The 26,106-nt window shown below is 36.6% G+C and overlaps 1 protein-coding gene across 3 annotated transcripts in view; it reads left to right on the top strand.

The window, feature by feature from the left end:
- SMARCA1 (SNF2 related chromatin remodeling ATPase 1) overlaps nucleotides 1-25,631 on the top strand; it is a gene marked incomplete at both ends in the record, with an annotated part of 66,618 nt that extends 40,987 nt beyond the window's left edge. For all 3 annotated transcript variants that reach the window (XM_084258445.1, XM_084258443.1, XM_084258444.1), the window contains 6 exons: nucleotides 5,881-6,003; nucleotides 8,557-8,689; nucleotides 11,617-11,735; nucleotides 11,868-12,080; nucleotides 24,365-24,475; nucleotides 25,560-25,631. In XM_084258445.1, coding sequence (XP_084114571.1) covers nucleotides 5,881-6,003; nucleotides 8,557-8,689; nucleotides 11,617-11,735; nucleotides 11,868-12,080; nucleotides 24,365-24,475; nucleotides 25,560-25,631 — 771 coding nt within the window. The remainder of the gene's footprint in view (nucleotides 1-5,880; nucleotides 6,004-8,556; nucleotides 8,690-11,616; nucleotides 11,736-11,867; nucleotides 12,081-24,364; nucleotides 24,476-25,559) is intronic.
- Nucleotides 25,632-26,106: the final 475 nt, after the last annotated feature.

Here is a 26,106-nt window from a genome sequence, read left to right as displayed (position 1 = left end):
AGCAACAGTACTGAACAAAATCCTTCTCAGTTGTAAAGGAGTAAAGGAATAACCATGGTTGTACATTCAAACCAGGCCTCAAAGCAATTTCAAAATTTAAGAATAATGTTATAGCAAAAGAAACAGGGAAATTTATAGGTTTCTAATGTAAAATAAGGGAGAGTGCTCAGTGGACTATGGTGAAGGATTATTGGTGCTTTGGTGTGGTGTGTGGTGTGATAACATTTATTTGTAGGTGTATGAAACTGTGCACCTAAAACATGTACGGTGTTGTAACTCAATGTTACCTCACAAATAAGCATAATTTAAAAAGAACAAAATGTAAAAGAAAAGCAGTACAATTACTAAAGTAGTAAGATTTCATATAATATTTCACTAAGGGTTATTTCTTTTTGAAACTTTTAATCGACTATTATTAGTGCAACTTGAAAGGAAAATTAGTTGAAATATTGGACTTCAGCTAGTTATCAACCAAATATCTGTGAAGAGCATTTTATAATTTATAGAATGCTTTATTGACCACATACTCATTTGATTTCTAATAACCCTGTGAGGTGGGTGTTACTACCACATCCATATTGTATGGGAGGAAAGTAAAGTTCAGAGAGGTTAAACAGTTTGTTCAGGGTTGTGTAGTTAACAGTCACCTAGGGTGATGTCTCAAATTCAGGGTCCGAGTGTTCAGATGGTATGCTGTTTCCACTCTGGCATTCCTGGCTGTTTCGGCGTGTGACATAACCCTGCTGCTTTCTGCAGTCCTAAATAAGGGCTGTGTTTACAGTGATTTAACATGTTGTTTGGGAGGTGAGCCAAATGGTAGTCAAGTAGTAGCAATAAAAAAATCATCTCTGCTGATATAACTGTTTATTCTCCTTCTTTGGAGACACTGAAATTCTGTTCCCTGTGAAAATACAGTGCCCACCACATTCTGACCACAGCCTGGCCTTAACATAAACAGTGCCTTTCATTCTAGTTTGCGGTTAGAGGTGAGGTCTTAAAATGGCTGGTTGACCATGGCCAACTGAAGGAAATGGAGGAGAGAGGAAACCTTAGAAGAGGGATGAAGGAAGCAACAGCTGTGTAAGGTAGTAGAAAGGAGGAAGGTATAAGAAGAGAGAAAAAGGATGAATGAAGGCAGGGGGCATGGCCTGTGGTCCATGTTCTGCCACCCTACGCTTCCTCTCATCTCCCAAAAAAAGTGACAGGAGAGGGAAAATGAGCAACAGGAGAACCTTTTCCATTGAATACATATTTATTAAGTACCCTTCAGTGCCAGATCCTATGCCAAGCACTGGGGAGAAACAAGGGACTGAATAAGACAGAAAAGGTTCCTCAGTGCACAGAACTTGTATTTTAATGGAGGTGGCAGACATGAAGCAGGTACCACAGCATAATGACACTATTACGTGTTTCAGTGTTACAAAGGATGCTACAAAGGAGTGCAGTGGGGTACCTAACGTGGCAGGGAGATTGGGGAAGTGGTCCCTAAGGAAGTGTCGGTAAAGCCGAGACCAGAGAGATGCACAGGAATTAGCCAAATGGGGTGTGGGAGAGAGGATCTTATGGAGACAGAAACCCAAGTGCTAAGGCTTTGCAGTAAGAAGGAAGTCGGCCCCTTGAACTGAAAGAGAGCCAGTGTTGCTAGGTGAGGAGAGTGGATATGAATGGATAGTATTGGATCATGTGGAGCATCAGGCATTACTTCTAAGGCATATTAATGAGGCTGCACTTCAACTTTAGAGTAAGGTAAAACCATTGAGTTATTTTTCAGGCAGAGGGGTGAGTGGATGGTGAAAAGATAGTAACAGATGCTTATTTAGTCCTTACCTCTGTAGCTTATTGTTCAGAGTTCTTTAAAAAGATAAGCTTCTCATCCCTCATCCTCATAACAACCTTGAAACTACATCCTATTTTACAGGTGGGGAAACTGAGGCATAGAGAGGTTGAATAATTTACCCTTAGTAATTTGCTCAAAGACCAACAACTTATGAGTGGTAGTGCATGATCCAATTTACATTTTTAAAAGATCACTCTGGCTGCGAAGTGGAGAATGGCATCTTGATCCAGGGGAAACCAGCCAGGAGGCTGTTGAAGTATCAAGACGCAAGATGGTGGTAGCTTGGGGTGTGGTGGTTGTGGTGGGGAAAATTGACCCCTTACCATTCTACTCCTAACCATGTGCTCTCCTCAGCCTCATTCTGGATTGCTTCTGCACTGTTTTTAATATTTGCCTTCATCCTCCCAATGCACATTTAGCTGAGTATTTATGAGACAAAAAAGAATACATTTTGGATGTTGGTTCTTTTTGAACCTGTCTCTTCATTCTTTTCCAGGAGTTACAGACCTGAGCTAAGGGGGGCACTTTAATTGGGTGGGTTTCATGTTTGGCTTTAGAGTGTAGACAGTTGAGTAAGGCATGTTAATCATCTACAAAAATTTCCTTTGGAGAATGATGTGATACTGATCATTGTTTGGCGTATCTTCTGACATTGATTCCTACCCCCTCCCCAAAAGCCCAGAAAACTTACCCGATCCACAAAATGAAAGGAGCAATAGTAGATTCTCCTGCTGTTGGTGGAGTTGCCTAGCTGGAAGTTCCTGCTAGTTTCTCTGAAGGGGATGCTTTCCCCCCTTTGTGTTTAAATGATAGTCTGGAGGAGAGAGGTATCTGTAATTGGAAGCACTTTGGTAAGGGCATCATTGTGTCCATTGGGAGTGTCCCTTGTCATCTTCTGTTACAACTTTGGGGTGAGGCTGGTGAGGGACTCAGTTTGGAAGCAGTTAGTAAAGCACATTTTTCCTGCAGGTCTTCTTATTTGCATTTTTATTTTCTATTTTGCTTTCCCCTCTAATATTCAGTACAACAAGGTCACGGCAGTATCACTATAATAAGATCTGGAGTTAGAGTTCTTTGTTTTGCCCTGGCCACTTGGTGGATAGCTGTGCCAATTCTCCCCATTATCTGAAATTTGACTATGTTGCAAGTTAGACATTTTCAGAAGCTTCATGGCTTTTATGACTTAAATGATTTAATACATTTAAGCAGTCACACCATTGAAATCTTTACATTGGAAGAGAATGGCTTAATTGAAATTTTAATCATAGAATCAAAAAAATTCAGAATACTTAGAAATTCCAGTGAATCTAACACCTGGAGTGGAAGGGTTTTGCCATGTTTGAAGCTAAAGAAAGCTATAGAACATTCAAACATTTACCTTCAACAAAGAATTGTTTAGGGGTAGATACAGGCATTTGACAAAGTGGAGAAGTTCTATAATCACGGCCAGTTTTAGTCTTGTGTCATTGTGGGTCACCTGGTAGAACTAAGTAACAGCGAGCTGATTGCACGCTACTGCTTTCATTTTCTGTGCTGTCACTTTTAATTCAGTAGTCCATATTTCTATGAAATGGTTGTTAAAACTCCCGTTGAGAATCAAGACTGAAAAAAGTTTTTCACCTCTCCATGAAGCACACCTCGTATTCGCAAATCCCTTAGGGCCTGACTAGAAGTCCAAATAATAATTGACATGTTTCCTTTTGAAGGATAACTTTTTGTATATTGTAACTCTGTGAAGAGTGGCTGGGGGTCCCCAGGAGGACAATATGAGTATCCAAGATACCTTGTAGGTGTCTGTTTAGGACTACGGGTCTGTAATTTGTGTACTGAATTCTTTTTTTTTTTTTAAAGATTTATTTATTTATACAAGCACTGGGTACAGTCAGAAGCGCAGGAGGGTGAGAGAATTCACCAGAGTCAGAGCGGAGGGCAGAACAGGCAGACTAATGAGGTACACTGCTGAGGGGAACAGTGGGCAGCAGGGGAGGTCTGCGCGCCATATGGGACCCTCGCCCAGTGGCTGGGGATCGAACCGGCGCTTCAGAGGCTGTCGGCAGCTTTGCAACCCAGCAATCAACCGCTGCGCCACCGGGGAGGCCCTGTACTGAATTCTTATTAGCACTTTGAAATCACTTTGAAAAGCTTACTGCTGATAAGAATCTCATGAAGTAAAAAAAGAATTTATTTAAAAAATTTATGAATATTAAGAAGAGAATTTTTTTTTGCAGAAGGAGATAGCAGAATTTAGGAATTTTAAGTCATTTCATATTCTAAAAATTTTAGTAGCTGTGTAGTTGAGTAACTCCTAGAATTGAAATTGTAAAAATAGCATTGATTGCGTATTTCTGAAGTTTTACTGTATTGAAAATATTGTTAGTTGATATGGAAGGAGTGATCTGCTATGGATCCTAAAATGTAATGGTAGGGTATTGTATTCTGATTTTGCTTTTTAAAAAAAAAATTTATGCATAGAAGAACTGGGTTGTAGGCCAGAGGTCTGGGGGGTGAGAGGATTCACCAGAGACAGAGTGAGGAGAGGATTCACCAGAGACAGAGTGAGGAGCAGAACAGGCAGATTGACTGAAATGCAATGCTGAGAAGAGGACTTTTGCATAATATGCGGGTCAGCTCCAGGCCATAACAATGATAGTGGTTGAGACTTAACCCTTATGCCACCAGGGAGGCCCTGATTTTGTTTTTAATAACATTAAAGGGGAATATGTTTAGTATTGAGGAAATTACATATGATAAAACAGTTTATCTTGTGTGTGGCTATTTTATTCATTTTCTGTGATAAAATTAGATGACAATGAAATATTTAATTTTATTAAAACGTGGTTTGTTGGACATGGAAGGTTTCCTCTTGAATTAATGTTTTTGTGTCCTTTGGGTAGATTCCTAGGAGTGGAATTGCTGGGTCATATGGTAGGTCCTGTTTTAGTGTTTTGAGGACCCTCCACATAGTTTCCATAGTGGCTGGATCAGTGTGCATTCCCACCAGCAGTGTGAGAGGGTGCCATTTTCTCCACATCCTCACCAGCATTTGTTGCCATTTTTTAATATGGACCATTCTCACCGGTGTGAGGTGGTGTCTCATTGTGGTTTTGATTTGCATTTCCCTGATGATAAATGATATACCTTTTTTTCATATACCTGTTGACCATTTGCATTTCTTATGTGAACAAGTGTCTTTTTACCTCTTCTGCCCAATTTTTTGAGTGGATGGTTTGCTTTTTTTTTTTTTTTAAGTTGTGTAAGCTCTGGTTGTATTTGTACATGGTGACACACTGGGGCTTCTGGGGCTACAGTTTTGAGATGCAAGTGATTGGCTGCTTGCTTCATTGAAGAGCTAAACTCTTAATATTTTGAACTTGAGCTCTCTTCTCCATTGTCATTGTATCTGTTTATTCTGTCCATTGGTCTTTGCAGGCTCCATCACAGCTGTTTCTGTGCTCTGTTCCCCTTCTCCATTTCCACTTAAATACATTCTCTCTCATGCGTGCTCCCTCTCTCTCCCTGACCTCTTCACAATTTTGCATTATCTTGCCTGTTCTTCCATACTTTGCATTTGTGAATGCTTTCCCTTTTCATATCCTGGGGAAAATTAAAAGCAATCCTTTCTTTTTGCACAATGAACTGATCAGAACCGGAGCATTGGAAGCGATCTTAAGGTGAGTTGCCTCTTCTCCACCCTGGCGTCTGTATTGGCAGGTCACTAGGAGCTCTTTTTGTGCTGCCAGAACTTTTTGTTTCTTCTGGGACTTGAGGTTTTATTGTGTAGTTGGTTTTGGGAATGATGAGACTATGCAGTATAAATTTAGAATATAATGTGGCACTTAGCAATGGGTTGATCTCTAAGATACCATGTAGCACATTCAAGGATGATTGTGCTAATAGCTTGATAGTAAGAATGTGGATAGGATCTTGTGTTGCCCTGGTGTGACTTTCTATTGTATGTTGTTCTCAGAATGCTAAAGATCAATATGTGTGTACACACTCCTAATTAATTTTTGTCACCAGTTTACTCATCTCTTTATTTATAGGTCCCAAGGAATCCTGATATTCCAAATCCAGCTCTGGCTCAAAGAGAGGAACAAAAAAAGATTGATGGAGCTGAACCTCTTACACCAGAAGAGACTGAAGAAAAGGAAAAGCTTCTCATACAAGTAAAATATTTTACATGGCTGAAATACTTATAGTGGACCAATATAAAATAGAAAATATTGGGCCTCCCTGGTGGCACAGGGATTAAAGTCTCAGCACTCTCAAGCTATCACCAGCCACTGCGGTTTGAGTTAGACAGTTCGATCCCCAGCCAGGGAGCTGACCCACATGGCATAGCAGACCTCTCCTGTGTCGCCCGCTGCTCCCCTCAGTGGTGTATTTCAGTCAATCCGCCTGTTCTGTTCCCCACTCTGTCTCTGGTAAATCCTCTTACCCTCTCGCACATCTGGCCTATACCCCAGTTCTTGGATGCATAAATAAAAATAAATCTTTGAAAAAAAAAACAAAGTAGAAAATATTGACCACACTTATGTTTTACTGTATGGCCCTAGTACCCTGACTGAACAGACCAACAAAACTCAGGGTATTTTGTAAATTTACTTTTAAATCAGATATCTGCATTTATTATCTCTTTTACACAATATATTTAAGAATACTAGAAAATGCATAAATTCAGAATATAAATGTCAATTATTAGAAATGAGACATACATTTTATGAATTTTAGTAAGGTGAGTTAATCCACATAGGAATTCAATAGATAATCAGTACTAGCATACTTTAAAATTTTTTAATTTATTTTATTTATTGATGACAATTATCCTGTGGAATAATATACTAATTTTTTAGTTATGGAATAATTTTATAAATCTCAAAATGTTATTTATCCTTTCCTAGAAAGAGTTTTAATACAATAATCAGATTTCTGAAACTTTCCTGGGTGATCATTGTGTAATTAAAAGTAATCATTATTAAATAAGGGACATTTCCATTTGAAGAAAATAGTAATGCTTTTTAGTCATTTTTGCTTCAGTGAGTTTTATGGGTACCATACTTCCAAAATAATTTGTAGAAGATAAAAAAATGTTATGGCAAAGACACCTTGCAAAATAATAAAGAAAAATGTGTATTGTACAATACCATCTTGGCATAGAAAGTTGTCAGCGAGATTTACTTATTCAATAATTTTTTTGGAACAATATGCAAGGTATAGTACTGGGAAATTTTTCACATTCTTTGCTAAAAAGTAGTTTATATATTTTTGTCTTACTTGTTACACGGGTCTTTGTTATAGCATGTGATTTTATTGAATACATTTTTACAAATTACATAAGTTTTGGAGCCAAATGCTTGTAAGTCAAAGTTTAGTTTGAAACTATAATTGCACTTGGGTGAACTAGGACTTAAATATAAAATAATGTAAAAAAAATTACATATTTGTGTTTTATTTCAAATTTTAATTCCTAAACACAAAAATAAATTATGGTCCTAGAATGCTACATGCCCTGCAGAATATTGTGAGTGTACAGAATACGATGAGTATGCAGTCTCAACTGATAAATTGCTTTAATTTGTAATTAGGAATACATTTTTTTACCTCTACTATAGTGGTTTCATCTTTAATCATTTTTTTAAACTTTAATCTTTGCTCTTTTTTTAAGATTTATTTATACAAGCACTGGGTACAGTCAGAAGCACGGGAGGGTGAGATAATTCACCAGGGCCAGAGCGGGGAACAGAATAGGCAGACTGACGAAATACACTGCTGAGGGGAGCAGCGGGCTTGACAGGAGAGGTCTACGTGCCATGTGGGACCCTCGCTGGTGGCTGAGGATCGAACCAGCGCCGCAGAGGCTGTGGGCAGCCTTGCAGTCCAGTGCCCAACTGCTGCACCACCAGGGGAGGCCCTTTAATCATCTTTTGATCCTACTCTAAATTACATTTTTTAAAAGTCATGGCAGTACAAAGGAGCAAGGTGTGGGGCCATCTGAAGTCTTTATCAACTAAAGGGTAGGATAGAGTTTTGCACTGTCTAGGGCTTCACGCTTTTGTGGGTTGAGGCATGAGGAGTGGGAAACAAGTTCTTGGTCTTATGACTTCCATGCAGATCCTATCAAAGAGATTTTAAACACTCATTGGTTAAACTATTCTTTAGTAAAGAAATTGGGTGGACCCATTAACATTCTGTTTATGGAAATTCTATTTATGGATACAATTTTGAACAAAAATTATTTGTAGTACTTTGAGGTAATATAAAGATCTACAGAAATTTTCCTGCATTTTCTTTTTTTCCCTCTACTTTCTTATTTAATGCACCTACATTCCTCTTCTAGTTTACATGGGAACAGACCTGTGGGGGGAAAAGCCATTGAAGTACGAGAATGTGAGGACTTAAGCATTTATATCAACATTTGTATTTTAATGTGGTAGGCATCTATAAAATATGAAATTAAAAACTTACACAATATCTTGGAACTATAAATCAGTTTTAGTACTTGGAGAGAACTGCATTCTCTTCATGATATAAAAGCAGTTATTTTTATGATAACTCCCTCAACTTTTGATGCCACATAAAATACCTGAGATTTTATAAGGAGGAACATTTGAAGTCTTTTAAACTGTTTTTAAAGTAGCATTGTATAGAAGTTAGTAGAACAATAAATTTTGGATGTATTCATTTAACCTCTATTGATCATCCTTAATTTTTGTTCACAGGGATTCACAAACTGGACTAAGCGAGATTTCAATCAGTTTATTAAAGCTAATGAGAAGTATGGGAGAGATGACATAGATAACATAGCTCGAGAGGTGGAGGGCAAATCCCCTGAGGAGGTCATGGAGTATTCAGGTTTGTTTAAACCTCAAATATGATATTTAACTATAAACTCATTTCTTTACTGTCAACTTAATTGTACCTTTGTTCAAAGATCTTCTAAACATTTATGAATAAAACATAGGTGCAGGTAAAATTCTAATTATATTTCCATGAAAAGATGACAAGATTTATAAAGAAAAACGCTAATAGTTACAAAGTCTGTAAAGCTCTCATAAAACAAGGGTGCTATTGGATGAACATTGACAAAATATATTTCCACCTTTTGCACCTCTGGAATTTGGTCTTCTTTTGGTCAAGTTAAATCTCAAAATGAGACTTCAGTTTCAGCAGATTGAATTAGTGCCTTTCTAGGTCATTCTTGAAATAGTTTCCATTAGACACTTTTAGATCCTCAAACACCCTCAAGGTTCCAATCTACCCCAGACAGGTCATGTAGATTCCTTTACTTGATGCAAGCTGCAATAGATCTAGAAAGACTGTTTGAATACACATGTTGCTTGATCCTAGAATCATCTTCCTCTCTCACTTATCTGTGTCTTTGATCTTTACCAAAACTAGATTAGCTATTGAAGTGTATGTAGTGAGTACTGAGTCTTACATCACATTCCGCCTCAGGCCTCTGAAATATCTTGTCAAAAAATAGGTAAATATGTCCACCATAAATTCTCTAGGTTAAACATAGAAAGTTTCTAATTTCCAAATAGGTTGAGTTCTCATATTTTGTCTGAATATCAGCTGTTCAGAATGTAGAACATTTTTTTCCCTGTAAGAATAATGTTGCAAAGTTGGTTTAGGTTTCTATGCTAAGACCTCCAAGCTTGTTTAGTTTTAATAACTGAATTTCTGTGTTTTGCAATGAAAAATATTGGGGAGGAAACATAATAATAAATAAAAACTATTACAGGCTAGGAACAGCTTTAATTTATTTATAGCTTTAATTTATAGTGCTGGTGGTTGAAGAAATTCAAGTTTAATTGGAGAACAGGTACTTTTTTTCACTTTGGGAAATCTGAAAGGATGGTAATAGGCACTTTGGAGGTCGATTGTATTGAGGTTCTGTTTTGTATAGTGACATCAAGTTTGTGAACTGCCTTTTCTTGAATCTAGCATAACAGTACTAATACTCTTCTTAAAAAATATTTGTAAAAATTTTTAATAGTTTTTTCTTTTAATTGTGGTAACATTAGGGTTCTCCCCATCAGGTATCACCATTGTAGGGTACCTGCCACCAAATTACCCATAGTCCTTCACCACAGTCCATTGTGCTTCCTTCCTTCCCTCTCTCTTCCTACTCCTCCCGCATCCTGCCCCCTTTTGGATGCTTCAGTTCTGTAGTCAGTTTTCAAGGATTAGCTTTTAGGGTTGTCTTTCTCTGGTTCTTAATTTGGTCTCTCTATGTCCCACATATTAGTGACACTAGCTGGTATTTATCTTTCTTCTTCTGACTTATTTCACTTAAGATTGTCGCTTCCAACTCCTTCCATGTTGCTGCAAATGTCATGAGTTTACCTTTTTTAATCACTGAGTAGTAGTATTCCATTGTGTCTTGATATCTTCTTGATCTACTCATCTGTTTTGGGACACTTAGTTTGTTTCCATATCTTAGCCATTGTAAATAGTGCTGCTGTGAACATAGGGGTGCAGGTTTCCTTTCTAATTAGTGTTTTTTTAGTAGATACCTAGGAGTGGAATTGCTGTGTGGTATGAGAGACCTCCACACTAATTTCCACAAGGGGTAGACCAGTCCACATTCACACCAGGAATGTAAGAGGATTCCCTTTTCTTCACACCTTCACCAGCACTTGTTGTTTCTGGTCATTTTGATAAACTTTGTTACATAAGTTTAGGGCATTTGGGGACTGAGGAAAGGGAAAATAGGGAAAAGAAATTTTAGCAGCAACAGTTGAATGCAAAGAGTGTAAAAGGCTATATGCACAGAGATTTTCTGAAGTTGAATTTCCTTCAAAATGGCATCAGCGTGTATAACATTGCAACAAAAAAGTGATTCAAAAAGATACCATGTCATATGTTCTCTCAAATTTGACTCCAAATGGCATAACTAGCTTAGGACATGTTTGCTAGGGCCATGCCAGAGGATGAGGAGATTGGAATGGGTGTATATAGTTGGTTGCAATAAAAGAAGAAATGTGTACAGTTAGCTGTTTGTGACTATTTTATATAGGTTTACTGAATAAGTGAGAAATGAACAAAGGTGCTTACAAAAATCAGAGAGTGCTACCTGACCTTTCTTGATAGCCTCTGAAAGTGAAAAGTTAGAGAAGTAGAGTATGTCATTGAAAGAACTTTCACTGAAGTCGTAAAGTGTGACATTAGTGCAATTAGATTATTTGGTTTGTTTGTAAAATTTGGATGACTTTTTATTTTTAAGAGAAAAGGCTATTCCAAGAAACTCTGAAAAACAAGTGTAGGTCATTGGAAATATTCTAACAGCAGTGAGCGGCTCCACAAGTGAAATAACAGTTTCAGTAGAAATGGCTGTTTCATAGGAAAAGGTTGAATGACCTGTTGATAATGGTGTCATCGTTGGTTTTGCTTGCTGGGAAGCTGTGTTCTCATAACTTTTAATGGCCACCCTCTTTCCTGTTTCACTTTTACGTGTGTGGTCCCTTTTATATTATGTTTGAATAAAATCATAGTTTAAATCAGTATCTGTGGTATTCTTTGGCATCTTAGTCATTGGGATGGATAACTAAAAATTTAATGAAAGGAAAATTGCTAACCTAAAGCCTTCTTGTTCAGGTTTGAGCTTTAAATGAAAAGTTAGGGGTATTATATAGATAGAGATATATACAAATGAAACAGAATCTTAATTTTAAACAGTATAATTCTCTATCTTTTTCTGTTAATTCTTTATTCTACGCTTCTTTGACTTCATTTGCTTAAGACAATCATATTGTAAAGTAACAACTGTTTTCCAGCTGTATTTTGGGAACGTTGCAATGAATTACAGGACATTGAGAAAATTATGGCTCAGATTGAACGTGGAGAAGCAAGAATTCAACGGAGGATCAGTATCAAGAAAGCCCTGGATGCCAAAGTACTTTGTTTCATAATTGTCAATTGTTACCAATTGTCAAATTGTTATTAGATTATTTTTATTGATAGGATGATTAGCGCTGACTTATTGTTGCACATTTAGTGAAAAGCACTATTTTGCTTAAATCCACAGATTGCAAGATACAAGGCTCCATTTCATCAGTTGCGTATTCAATATGGAGCTAGTAAAGGAAAGAACTATACTGAGGAAGAAGATAGATTCTTGATTTGTATGTTACACAAAATGGGCTTTGATAGAGAAAATGTGTATGAAGAATTAAGACAGTGTGTGCGGAATGCTCCTCAGTTTAGATTTGACTGGTTTATCAAGTCTAGAACTGCCATGGTATGTATTCCTTTCTAATTTGTTCCAACTTTTTATTTTGAAAAATTTCAAACATCTGTCTTCACATAGATTCTCTTGTTAGTATTTTGCCAATTCGTTAATATTTTACCACATTAGTTTCCTCCTACCCATATATTGTATTATCTCTCTATATAATATGCTTTGTAATTTGAAATACAGAAACATCTTCTATATTCAGAAATAGGTGATTTAATATTCCTGAGTATTGCGTATCTTTGTTTCTGGACCAAGTTGAAGACATGAGCATTCACCTCAAATTCTTCAGCATTCCTCCCTAGAAATAAGAACTTTTTCCTAAATAACCACAATACTGTTATCCTACCTGAAAATGTTAACATTAATTCTGGAATGTCATCTAATATATAGTTCATGTACAAAACTTTCACTTGCCCCCAAAGTGTCTTTCACAGCTGTTTTTTAAAATTGCCTATCTAGTCAGGGGGCTCATATTGCATTTGGTTGTGAATCTCTAGTCTCTTTCAAGCTCCAACTTTTTACTTTTCACCACAGTGACTAGACTACTTATTGTGTAGAATGTACCATATTTATCTCATTGTTTATTGTTCAAATTCAGGTTAAACATTTTGTGCAAGAACGTGATGTGACGTACTTATTACATCACGTCAGGCAATCAGGAGGTACATTAGGTCAGATTGTCCTTTCTTGGCGATTTGAAGTTTGATCTCTTTGTTAATATGATGATCACTAGCTCTTTCTATTTTAAATGTACATTTTCTCCTTTGTAATTAGTCAGGTGGTACTTGAAAATGTGTGACTGACTTAAGGATTTATTTTTAATGAAAAGGAATCGCTGCTTACGTTGAGTCTTTTTAAAACTATTAAGAGACTGGGAATATTTAAGTAGAAGAGATATTTTATTTTAACTTCATCAATTTACTGTTATTTTCAGGTGTGAGTTGTGTTCCTGGTAAATTCTAGTGCTACTTAATAGTGTTTATGATGAGCTTGAATTAAGTGCTACATTTAATGTTGATGGTATCAGCCTTTTGTCAGTCAAGGAAATTAGACAAAATGGTTTTATACAGTCTAAAAATTAAAAGTAACCAGAAACCAACAACCCAAGCATTGAACAGTTTTCTTAAGGCATTCCCATCCATCATAAATATTCTATTGACCAAAAGTTCATAGAGGTGCAAAGCAATGCTTAATATTTTGTCTACTCATTTTATCTTTTCGATTCAAGTTGAACAAAAAGTAAAGAAAAAATGAAGTTGCTATATATTGAAGACACTAATTTGGGTGGATGTTTTAGAAGGTATTTCTTAAGAGTGTAACAGAGTTGGAGTGTTCTTGAATTGTCATTAGAATGTGCCTGTGAAGTTTCTGGAATACATGCTACTAGAAGACCTTAGCAAATACTTTGGATCAAGCCAGGATACAAAAGGCAATAGAGCAGTTGGAATGATGAATCAATTGAATCTTGCACCGTAGTGTTGAATAGGGAGGTTTGTAAAGTGTTATACTTGTACCAAGGAATATGAAAACATATTTATCTTAGCAATACATAATACAAAGAATTGAGAAAAGAATAAAAAAGATAAAAATCTGTGGGATGAAGGATGGAGGTTGGATGTAGGGAAGAGTTATTTGATAGGGTTCTTTGGGAAGTTAAAATAGATTATTGAAAAACAATGTAGAATAGCTTTTCTATTGGCTTTGAAAATGGGAATCTGTTTTGACTGAAGACTTTGGAAGTGAGCTTGTTGGCCTTTCAAGGTGCCTTCTAGCTCAGTGTATGATCATGTTTAGTAGAGAACTTCTTTGAAAGGCCAAGCATTTAAATTTTTTTAGCCATTTAGGTTTTATATGTATAATGCCCTAATTTAGAGCAGTATTAACAGCTTGTAAGAGACAAATGCTTCCCTGCATTTGTCGATGAATGTTTTAGATCATACATGCCCTTTCATGTGATAGAACAGTTGTTGAAATTTGAATATAATTTCAGTGATATTTTAGTAATTTTTAGAAAGGTTGAAAGTTTAATGCTGTTTTCAGTTTTCTGGAATCATTAAACTGAAAGCGGTAGGAAGAAATAGGTTTGAAAGTGCAAGGAAAATCTTACACTATCTATAATATGAATATGACTCTGGAAGTACATAACCTTATTTTATTGTCTAAGAAAAACCCTGGTGTATTATTCACAACCACTAGATGTCTCTGAACTCCCTTGTAAAGAATTTTGCCTCCATCTTCTTTTATAAAACGTTTACCTCTTTCTTTACCATGAGACAGAAATCTGTAATGTATATTTTGGCAAAGAGCAGATATTAGTTATGTAGTTGATTGTAAAACAAAACCTTTATTTTGTCTGTTAAAAAATGATATGCCTCTGCCCTTAACCACCTTCTGAAAGGGAGAATTTATGATTTCTAAAGAATATTTTAAAAAATATGTTTATTTCATATTTAAATATTTTAATCAATGTTTTTTTTTTGTTTTTTCAATCACACTATTTTTATTTCCCTCCTAGTTAATGGATAATTTTTGCTTACATTTCTGGATTGAGAATATAGGTAATGTATTTTAAGATATGTACATATTTGAACCATCTTTTAAAAGTATTTCATGATAATATTAATCACAAAGGAACTAAAGAAATGGATTTTTAATGTTCCTGGATGATCTCTTTCTCCCCTCTTTTAAAATCATTGTTCTTGTATCAGTGAGTCGTATCCACAGTCAAGGATAAGAAACTTCCCCCTTGAAAGAGGCAGTTGTGATTTCCAAAATTAAAATACTTTGTTTCATTAAAAGTGCCCTCTTCAGAAATATAGGGGATGTAATTTGATTCATTATGTGAGTTTGTCACTGTGTTGAAATGAAAATTGTACTAATGATTAAACTTTAAATTTAGCTTGCTGAAGAATCTATCTGTAAAAATACAATATTACTTAAAGATGACTCTTCTTTCTCAGGGACACAAGAAAATAATGTGTTAGAAGAAAAGAGAGAAAAGTAGATACCTTAGTGGTTATATTTTATTCAGATGTCTCCAAGTACAAAATTCCTGGCTTCTGACTTAGCTAACAGGCTTAAAGTACTTAAAGGCATGAACCTCCACTTTTAAATATGCCTAACTTTGAAAGCCTTTAGGTAAAGGTTTGAAGATTTCTTTGAGGCTCTTCTCCTCTTAAAAATGCTGGCTATACAAAAGAGAAAATGAGGTTTAGTTCCATTTCTCTGTGCTAAAAAGATTGTGATTTCTTTCTCTGAGTACTCGTGTGGTCTTTAAGTAAGTAATCAGTCTCTATTGAACTACATAAACAAGTAGGAAGGATATGATCAAGTTACATTTTTTAAGCTCAGAGCATTTGAATGGCCCAGCTTTTCGGTAGAAAATATCTTTTCTAAGAAAAATATCTTACAATGGGGGTCGTAGTCTCAAGACATTCAATAAGAGACTTAAAAGGAGCTTTACCAAATGGCTATAAGAGAAAATGATACTACGCTGCATTTACATGATACCCTTTATATGCCCTTGCCAATCCCTTTACTAATGATAGCTCATTAATTTTCTTGCCATTCCTTGTAGGGAATGGACATCAGGGTACTATCTCCATTCATTTGGTGACAGACTAACGTTACTGGGAGATTTGAGAAGTGTCTGAGAGGAGCAAAATGATGCAGCACTTGTCTCAGTTTACTGCAGAGGACTTGTGGAAAGTACTTGTTTAATTAGTAATTCCTTAGACCTTCTTAAGTCCTTCTAAGTACTAACAGGAGAAAAAACAGAGTTGAGCTTTCTGAGATAAAAGAACGTTTCTTCATGTAACCATTTATTACTTTATTTGCAGCATTGCTTTGACTCTTTAATTGTGGCTAAAAAGTTGTAGTGTGGTAACATAGATATGAAGGTGTGAAATTACTCCCCTAAATCATATCTGGCAGTATAAACCAATGTTACCTTAAAAAAGAAAACAAAAACCTGTGCCTTTTAACTTCTGGGAAGCTTTTTTCTTTCCTCATCTAGCCAGCTCTGGAAACTGTGTGCATTGCCTGTGGCCATGTATGTTGGAGTTGAATGAAAGTAGCAGCAATTAGTTACTGCAATTACCTTGTTTTTGTGGAGTTTCAATGAACTTTTCTGATAGCATCTCCCAAAGTGAATCACACACTGTTGTTCACAACACAATACAGATTTTATGTTGTTACTGTGTGTTTTCAAACCACAACTTTATTACTAATGAAAGTGCTCCTTATTTAAAATCAAATGACATGCCCTATTAGAATTTTAGGAGCAAAAATATTTTTAGAAAATATCACTCTAATTTTTTATTAGCTTGCTTCTTTTTTATAGGTTTATCAGTGATAATAAATGTTAATTATGTTATTAGTTCAGCACAGGATGTTTTATAAGTTATCTGTCCCGTCAAACAAGGATTTTCTTTATAATTTAGTAAAATGAAAGTCAAATTAAAAAAATCCCTAATTCTCCGGTAACAGTAGCATGTTTGTTGCATCTGCAGCATGATTTAGGAAATTTCATAAAGAAGTTCACTCATGATTTTTTTTATTTCATATGTTAGTAGTTAATTGTGTGATAACTGCTGATACTGCTATTTTAGAGTATTAATGAATTACGAATAGGAATGCATTACTGGTAAAATTGATATACTCTAAGATGTATTGTTGAGTTCTTGGCTATGCATTTGTTAAAATATTATAGGAATGTATCATTCCCTCATGCCTGGAAAGACTAAAGTGTCCCTTATCAACCCGAATTTTGAAGAAGCGGGTCCTGGGTAGAGGCATGTCCAGAGGAGGTGGCGCTTATCTTTGTCTTGAGGGTCAGGTCAGAGGAATGGCTTCACAGAAGAGGTCCTTCTTGGAAACTCAAAGCAGTTGGCCCTGGGACTGCGTTCTGGGGTTGTGGAAAGAGCCTGTGCACAGTAGACAAACAACACATTCAGGAGCTGGATGTAGCTTGTGTTGTAGACTGGTCAGAGAAGCGCTGGAAGCTGAGGAGCTCTCTGGCGGCCAGGTGACAAAGGGGCCCTGTCTGCTCTACTGAGATTTTGGGTCATTCATCTGTAGGAAGTGAGAAATCATTGAAGGGTTTATCAGGGCAGTGGCATGATCAGATTCACATTTTAGAAACACTGCTCTGTGGAAGTGGGCAAATGTCTACTTCAGCCACCAACTACTGATTATAATCCCCAAATTTATATTTTTGAGGTTTCTCTGTTCCTCATCTTTTGTTTCCCCCTTGGCTAACATATACTCTCAATCCAGAGTCATTTTTTATAACTCCTCTTCTAACCTTCAAGCACACTGGTTGTATCGAAAGGGGTCAGCATCTAGCACGAATAAATGAACAGGGAACTCTCATACCTCATCTGTTTCATAGACTCCCACAGTTGGCTCAGAATTAGATAAAATGTGAAGAAATGTTCCAATGAGTTTGTGTTTTTCTTCTCTCTTCAACTACCTTTTTATAAAGATCGACTTTATTTGGCTATCATCCCTGCAACTTTTATTTATTTACAAGTGTGAATAACCTGTTATAATTATCAGGTGTTTTCTCAGCAACTATAGTATATGATTTAAGACTGAACAGTCCTAGCAATCTGAAATACAATAAGAGTGCTAACAGGAGTTTGTTTTAGGTACTTACACATGTTTTAGGAGTTTTAGATATTTATACTCATAAGTATATCTTGCGAGGAGGTGAGATAACATTTTACGAATGATGGTATGTATGTAACACCATTATTGTGTGTACTGCAGCTTAAGCAGCAGCAGTTAAGTAAAAGCATACCATTTGATACTTGTTTGAGAAATGTAGAAATATTTATTAGAATTTTAACTCCCGTTTAACTGCCAGTGTGCTTGGGCCTGAGAACCAAGTACAGACTACCGTTGCTTTTTGTTGGTATGGTAAGGGCTCCAAAGTGACAACGAAGCTAGGAATATATAGTTGAAGATCCTGATTCTGGAAGTCAAGTAGAGGAAGTGTGGAGTCATTTATTACAGAGCAGAGGAGAAAGAAACAGCCATTTCATTTTACTAAGAATTGTAGAGAAAAATTCTGACTTGATAGACCTGCCTACAAAGTTCGACACAAATGTGGAGTGCAGGCTGCTTCTGCCCCTGCTCATTCATCTGCCTTTTGACATTCAGCCATAACAGGCACAGCCCTTCTGTCATTCAGACTTAGGTAGGCTTAGTGTCTAGGATTTTAGTACATAGGAAATGTAATGTGGAGCCTTCTTTAATCTCTTTCAATAAGTCACTTCAAGTCTACTGATGCTTTCTGTGCCTTTTGAATTGATGCTTTGAAGCTAAGTATTGGGGCAAAGGATATTTGAACTTAGTGCCCAGCATGATTGATATTCACCACATACTAGGGGCAGCACTGCTCACTGCAAACATTGCATCATTTATTAACTAAAGTTAGAGGTATAATCCTAGTGTTCCAACATTGAAACCATGGAACCCAATCATACATTCTTAAAAAGGTATGGAAAATCAAGCAGCACAATTTGTTTAAAATAAATCTAGTCTATAGTTTAAAACAGGGGTTGGCAAACTGACCAGCAAGCCAGGAATGATTTTTCACATTTGCAAATGGTTGAAAGAAAATCAAAAAACTATTTCATGACATGTAAGGATTATACACAATTCATATTTTAGTATCTGTTAGTGAGGTTGTGTGGGAACACAGCCACACAGTCATTTATGTATTGTCTACAGCTGCTTTCATGCTGCAGTGGCAGAGCTGAGGAACGGTGAAAGGACCCACGTGTCTGCAAAGCTAAAAATATTTACAAAATTTTACACTCTGGCTCTGTACAGAAAAGATGTGCTAATTTCTGGTTTAAAAGAATATGTGGGAAGGGTGGGTAGCAAGAGAGAAAGAATATAACCAAGGATCGAGAAAAATATTGTAAATACTTTGGTTGTTGGAAGGGGGGTCAGGTGGTGATGGTCCTGGAGGTATGATTGTGGCCTAATAACATCGGAGGTTTTGTCATACTGAAGAGGGAATCAGCTTGTTCTCTGTGACTACAAAAGTTAGATCCAGAACCAGTTGTTGGAAAATCTAAGCAGTAGCAAATTGTAGCTTTGCATAAGGGACCTATTTGTTTGTTTGTTTTCCCTATATTAAAGTAACATTGGTTTACAACACTGTATATTATTTAGGGGAATACGGACCATTTTTAATTTTAATAGACAGCCTTGGCAAGTAATGAACACCCCATCATTGGAAGAATTCAGACAGACTGGACAGCTAATTAGGAAGGACTTAGTAGAAAGAATTTAGCAGCAACTTGAATGATTTTTAAAGGTCCTTTCTCATCTTGAGAGTCTACAATTTTATGAACCCACACTATTAAAAACCTGTATCAGGGGAGACTTCTGAGAACAAAAATACACCTCTGATGACATCACTCCTGCTCAGAAATTATCGATGAAATCCTTTTGTCAATTGGGTTAAGTAAAATTCCTTAGTTCTTTCTTCCTTATTGGTTTCTAGGTTCTTTGTACTTTGATCCAAACTTAACCTTATCACTCTTAACTCTGCCCAGTACTTCCCAAGTTGTTTTCTCCCACGCAGTGTTCCAGGATATCCAAAAAGAGATTTTGCAGGAATAAGGTTCTGTGTTCAGATTTAGGAAGTGCTCATACGGAGTCCTGCCCTAGAAACTTCTGACCTATGTTACAATGCACAAAAGCTTGCAGAAACCCTACCATGAAGAGATTTGCTTAACTTTTAAAAAAAAAAACATCATTTGCACACGCGCCAACACCATGCTTTTCCTCTTTTGCCTCCACTAGTAACACTGCAGAACAGTTTTCTACTTGTCCTTTACCTGGTCTCTGCTGATGTCTCTCTTGTTTTTACGTCTCCTGTTTTCTGTTTTCCTCGTGTGGAAATAGTTTGAGACCCCATGAACCCATGCCCTGGAACCCCAGGAAAACAGGGAGAGAAAGAGTTATAAGAATCTAGGCTGATATGTGTGTGCAAGGGGAAAGTCTATAAAATGAAAGTGTTCTGACATGAAATTTCTCATGGTCATTACATAGTCACTTAGTTATTCAAAAAGGGAATCACTGTTTTATTGGTCATCTGGCCTTTCTCCTTGTAATTCCTGGTTTAGTTAGTGTCCTGTTTATGATACCATCTGTTCAGTTGGGCAGTCCTTAAGCCTGTGAATAAAAAATTGGTTTGTTATCTCTAGAGAAAGTGGCATTACCGATGCTAGGAATGTAATGACCACCCTTGCCCATTCCTTGGTGCCTTTCTCTGGAGACTTAGATTATTTTTCTGTGTCTGGAGTGGTTAGTGACAGGTTAAAAGAAACGAAAGTAAGAATTTATTATACAGTCTATTTATAATCATTTCGAGGCATTCAACTTCCCTGTATAATTCTCAAAAGTATTATTTTTTCCTGAATCACCCATATGAATCATGAATATGTATCTCAAGATATGTGCAGTCACAGGCAACTGTTACTTACTGAGAATAATAATAGCCAGAGGGTATAGCTTAATGATTCAAGAATCAGCTTTACAGAAAGACTATATCTGGTCTCCCTAGAAACCGACAATCAAATTTCATCAGGGTCAACTTAGCCCTTCCTATAATAGATAAATTGAATAACATGCTGTTTAATTTGTATGTGTGTTATTGAATGAAGCTATGAAGAATATTTGGTCTGCATATTAAAGATACCACTACTCTTTGGTAAGTAAGGAAAATTCCAGTGTTATTTTTCCTAAGTTACTTAACCTTGGGTAATGGAGAATGTACTAGAAATTAGAATATAACAAAATTTAGGTTTTTTCTTTTTCTTTCCATGTATCCCCTTAAGTCACATGCTCTCTAAAGATTTTCTAAAGTCTCCTTTTGCCTCCCCAAACCTGACGTGATCTCTCAAAAAAAATGGTATAATGTGAATGAGCTGAGTGCAAGTCCTGGTTCTGAACTGTAATAGCCACGTGACCTGGTGAAGTGCTGTGGCTGCTGAATAAGAACACTCATGCTTACTGCAGAGGTGCCCGTAGGCCTACGCATAGCCCAGCCAGGACCCTGACCTGGTGTGAGTGTGCCCTGGGGCTGGCTCTCTTCTCCCTTCTTTGCATCAAACCTTAGTCTCTCACACCTTTTCTGAGGCATTTTACTAAGTTTTTCCTTCTGGGCCCGCCTGTCCTGGTGTGACCTCTTTCCCAGTGTGAGCATTCTCACTTCTGAAGGGCGGAGAGCACAGGATTTGAAACCAGGCAGAACTGGTTCCCATCATGGTGCTCAGTTACCAGTTGTTGGGACCTCAGGTTGCCCATTTGGAAATGGGAACTTATGTGAGATTTACTTAGAAGTTCCCCCCACTTTTTCTTTCCTGTGATCTGACATATAACATTGTCTTCATTTTAGGTGTTCATTGTAATGACTAAGTATTTATATACATATTGAGAATTTTTTAAACGTTTGCATGAATCAGAGAACGTAAGGACTCTGCTCATTGCCTGGCATGTAGCAATCAAACCGAATGTACCAGTATTTTGTAAGGTTGTTTTTAGTACCTAAATGATAATTTCTTAATGTGTATTTTTTTTCTGACTAGATTGTCTGGTTTTCTGCTTCCTTTTGGGCATGAATGAGAGAGTAGAGGATGCCTGGATAGTTCATAATAGTTATGTGTAGCATTTCCTATGTTGTATGCCATTTTTCTGACTTTGATTTAAAAATGCCATTTGTCATTTCTTAAAAATACAGATTGCGCGAGATCTAAATGTTCAGTGCAGAAAATTTGGAAAATAACAGGCTAGTATAAAGAAGAAAGTAACAATTGCCATTGGGCCTACTCTCAGAAATAGCTGCTGTTCACCACTAGTGATGCTGCAGCTGACACTCTCGGTCTCGGCTATTCTGTGTGTATATGTACATATAAGTTGTCTGATCTTATTTTCAAATGGTCAAAATTCACTTCCCAGCATTTTTCCTGCTAAAAATAACACCACTCTAAATGTCCTTTCGTAAATCCTTCTATATGTCTCTTATTTCCTTGCACATTTCTAAGAGTGGAATTATTAGGTCAAAGGATATATAAATTTTAAGATGTTTCAATGATATTTACAAATTGCTTTCTAGAATGGTAGTATGTTAGTCTGCTTGGGCTGCCATCACAGCATAAAGCAAATGGGGGTGGGGGCTTAAGCAACAGAAAATCTCTGTATTTTGGGGGAGGGTATGTGAATTCCACCCCCCCCCCAACTGAGCAGCCCCTTCCTACTCCCTAGCCTACCACTAGCCCTGTGACTAAGCCTAACTCTGACCTGAACTTAGGTCCTACCTAAACCTGGGTCCCCGTCCTTCCTAGCACTATGGCTAAACTACAGAACCACTGGGTTCCAGAAAAATCTCTTGTTTGGGGGAACTGGAAGTTCAAGATCAAGGTGCCTGGCTTCTGGTGAGAGCTTTCTCCCTGACTTGTAGATGGCACCTCTGACTGTGTTCTCAAATAGCCTTTCCTCTGTGCATGCAGAGAGACAAAGCCATCTCTGTGTATCTCTTCCTCTTCCTTTAAGAATGTCCTTATGACCTCAGTTATCCTTTGTTTGCCTCCCTTTTTTTTTTTTTTTTGTGGGACCCTCTCTGCTGGCGGGGGATCAAACTGGTTCTGCAGGCAGCCTCGCAACCGCTGCACCACCAGGGGAGGCCCTGTTTGCCTCCTTATTTAAAGGCACAAACTCCAAACACAGTCACCTTGGAGGGTGGGGACTTAAGATTTCAACCTGTGACTTTTGGGAAGGGACACAATCCAGTCTATATCACCATTTTTCTGCCAACACTGGGTACACACACATTCATGCACACATCACTGTTGACTTGAAGATGGCATTGTGTTACTTCGCATTTCTTTGATCATTAGTTTGAGAGAAATTTTTAAATAACATTTGGACATTTTTATCTTGTGTATTTCCTATTTTGGTTCTTAGACTACTTTTTTGTTGTTGGGTGTCTAAATTGCCAGTAGACCTACATTTTCATTTGCCTGTTGAGCTGTTTTGTATTTCATTAGATATTTTTGCTTGCATGGAAAAGGAATCATTTTTAGAAGCTATTTATCATTTGATATTAAGCTACTATTTTTTTTTTAAACACAGCAAAGTACTGAGTTTCCATTGCTCACCATAGATCCTTAAAAATTGTTTTTAGTTTGGATGCATTGAGTTGCTGGCCTCGAAATATAGATAGTGTCAAGGTTACTGTGAAACCTTTCCAGGTATTATTTCCTCTGCATTAACAAATACAATAGTATTTTCTCAGATATGCTCCTCAGAACTCTGATCCCATAAGATGTTCTGCGAAAAAAGAGTTCTGTTGTTTAAATAGCCTTGGGAACAGCTGCATCCTACATTCTCCCCATGCAGTGGTTCCCAGTGCTTACAGGAGCTTAAAGGCTCTGAGAAGCCCTGAAGAAATCTGATGTTCATAAACTGAGTACTTCCAAAACTTATTTTGACCACAGGACATCCCTTAATAATTTAATTTACTTTGGTAATGTGATTTTTAACTTTTTATTTTGAAATATTCACAGATTCACAGGAAGTTGTAAAGAAATATACAGGGAGTTCCCATGTACCCTTCATCCAGTTTCCCCCAATGGTAACATGTTATGTAACTATGGCATAATGCTACAACCAAGATACTGACATGAGTACAACCCACAGAGCTTAGATTTCATCAGTTATACATGCACTCATTTGTGTGTGTGTGTTTGTGTAGTTCACTGCAATCTTATCACATGTAGAGTCATGTAATCAGCACCACCACGCGCGTCCCTGTGCTAGCTCTGAATAGCCACGCCTACCCTCCCCCATTCTAACCTCTGGCAACCATTAATATAGTCTCCATTTCTGTACTTTTGCCATTTCAAGTGTGTAATATAAATGAAATAACATGATGTGTACCCTTTTGAGACTGACTTTTTTTTCACTCAGTGTAATGCCCTGAGATTCATCCAGGTCGTTGCATGTATCAGTTGTATTTTCCTTTTTATTGCTGTGTAGTGTTTTTTGGTATGGCTGTACCACAACTTGTTTAACCATTTACCCACTGAATGCCATTTACCCTCTCCCCTTATTTATGGTGGAATCTATAAATACCCTGTATGAATATTGGTCTGAATAATGCCAGTTTTAGAAACTGTATCACAGAAATGATACAATTAAAGAATGATCACTTTGAAAGATTATGCCTGGGTTGCAAAAATTAAAACTCTTTTTATTTGGTTTAGGAATTCCAGAGACGTTGTAATACTCTGATTTCATTGATTGAGAAAGAAAATATGGAAATTGAGGAAAAAGAGAGAGCAGAAAAGAAGAAACGGGCAACTAAAACGCCAATGGTAAAATTTTCAGCATTTTCCTAACTTTTAGGTAGATCCCATTTTTTTTACCTAATTAAAATGCCTATATTATGTTTAATGCCATAGTGATACCTATTATAAAAACTGGTTTTATAAAATGCTAATTTGTTTTTGATAGAAAAAGATGGACACAAGAGCCACATGTTTCTTATTTGTTTGTAGTACATACGGTTAGGAAGTCCCTAGTAACAGGACTCAGTATTTTTTTAAAAATCTTCAATGATTTTAAGCAAAAATATAATACAAGTTAAGTCTTTTGAATTGAAACTAAAGCTGTCATGGGGCTAGGAGAAGGGTGGGCTGGGCTGGGCTGGGCTGGGCTGAGGTTGAAATTGGGAGTTCTGATTTGATCCAATCTTTGTGGAACTATGAGTACAAATGATAACTTTGAGCAGACAGCAAAGCTTTTACTTGGTAATAAGTTAACTGTTGACTATGATAACTTGATTTTAATCCAGTCAGGTTGTCGTGTAGAACTATAATTTAAAATACTCTCTAATATATTATTTGAGTGTGGTTAAGTAAACTACCACATTTCGTCAAATCTAAGATGCCTTTCAAGACACAGCATCACTTTATGTACCACTAAGAAAAAATGCTGCCAAGTAGCTATAATTTGTCATCAACTGTAAGATGCATCCTAATTTCAGAGATGCTAAAATGGGAAAGAAACGTGCATCATAGAATATATGAAATATGGTATTTTAACATCGACATAAGGTTTTTAAAAATAATACACTCATAAATAAAATTTTGCCAAGAAAACTTTAAGTATTAAGTAGTTCATTAAGAGTACATTTATAGTGCCATGTGTACGTAGACACTTGACTATTTTTGATGGATATTTTGTGTCTTTTCTTAAAAAGAAGCATCTTTGAAGGTTATTTTACATTGGGTAATATAGTTTGTTGGGCTATATAGAACATTAACTGTGAGTATAACATTTAAGTGAATATTCATGTTAAAATTTTTTTTTAATGCATTTACATCCTAGATTTAACATTGTTGGGCCATTTAAAAATGTGCATATTGGAGCAGAACATTAAATCTGTTTCCATTTTAGTCACAGAAAAGAAAAGCAGAGTCAGCTTCTGAGAGCTCTGGAAAGAAGGATGTCAAGAAGGTGAAATCCTAAAGCCTAGAAATAAGTTTTAAATGGGAAACTGCTATTTTCTTGTTCCCATCTTCAAATGCTAATTGCCAGTTCCAGTGTATTCATGGTACTCTAAGAAAAAAATCTCTTTGGTTTTGATTTCTTGCATATTTTATATATTTTACAATGCTTTCTACCTGAAATGTGTAGCTTTATATTTTATGCATTCTAGTATTTTTGTGTACTGTATTTTGTGCATTTCATGTCTTCATCAGAATCCTCTCAGTCCTTGTTCTTTTGAAGCTTGTGCTGAGGTTTTAGCTTTTCTATGTTTTATATGCCGCTGCTTTGAAAGAGAACCTAGATTCTATAGCTGTATTATTGTTGTTTCATACTTTAAATTTATATGGCTGTGGAAAAATGAATTAAAATGATTTGAGGAGAAAGACTTTTTCACTTCTTTGTTGCTTTCTTTTCTATTGAGTATGGGTTTGTATGTGTTACTGCATACTGTGAT

The sequence above is a fragment of the Talpa europaea genome (genome assembly GCF_964194135.1).
Source record: "Talpa europaea genome assembly, chromosome: X".
NCBI lineage: Eukaryota > Metazoa > Chordata > Mammalia > Eulipotyphla > Talpidae > Talpa > Talpa europaea.
This window is presented reverse-complemented; position numbering and strand designations above follow the sequence as displayed.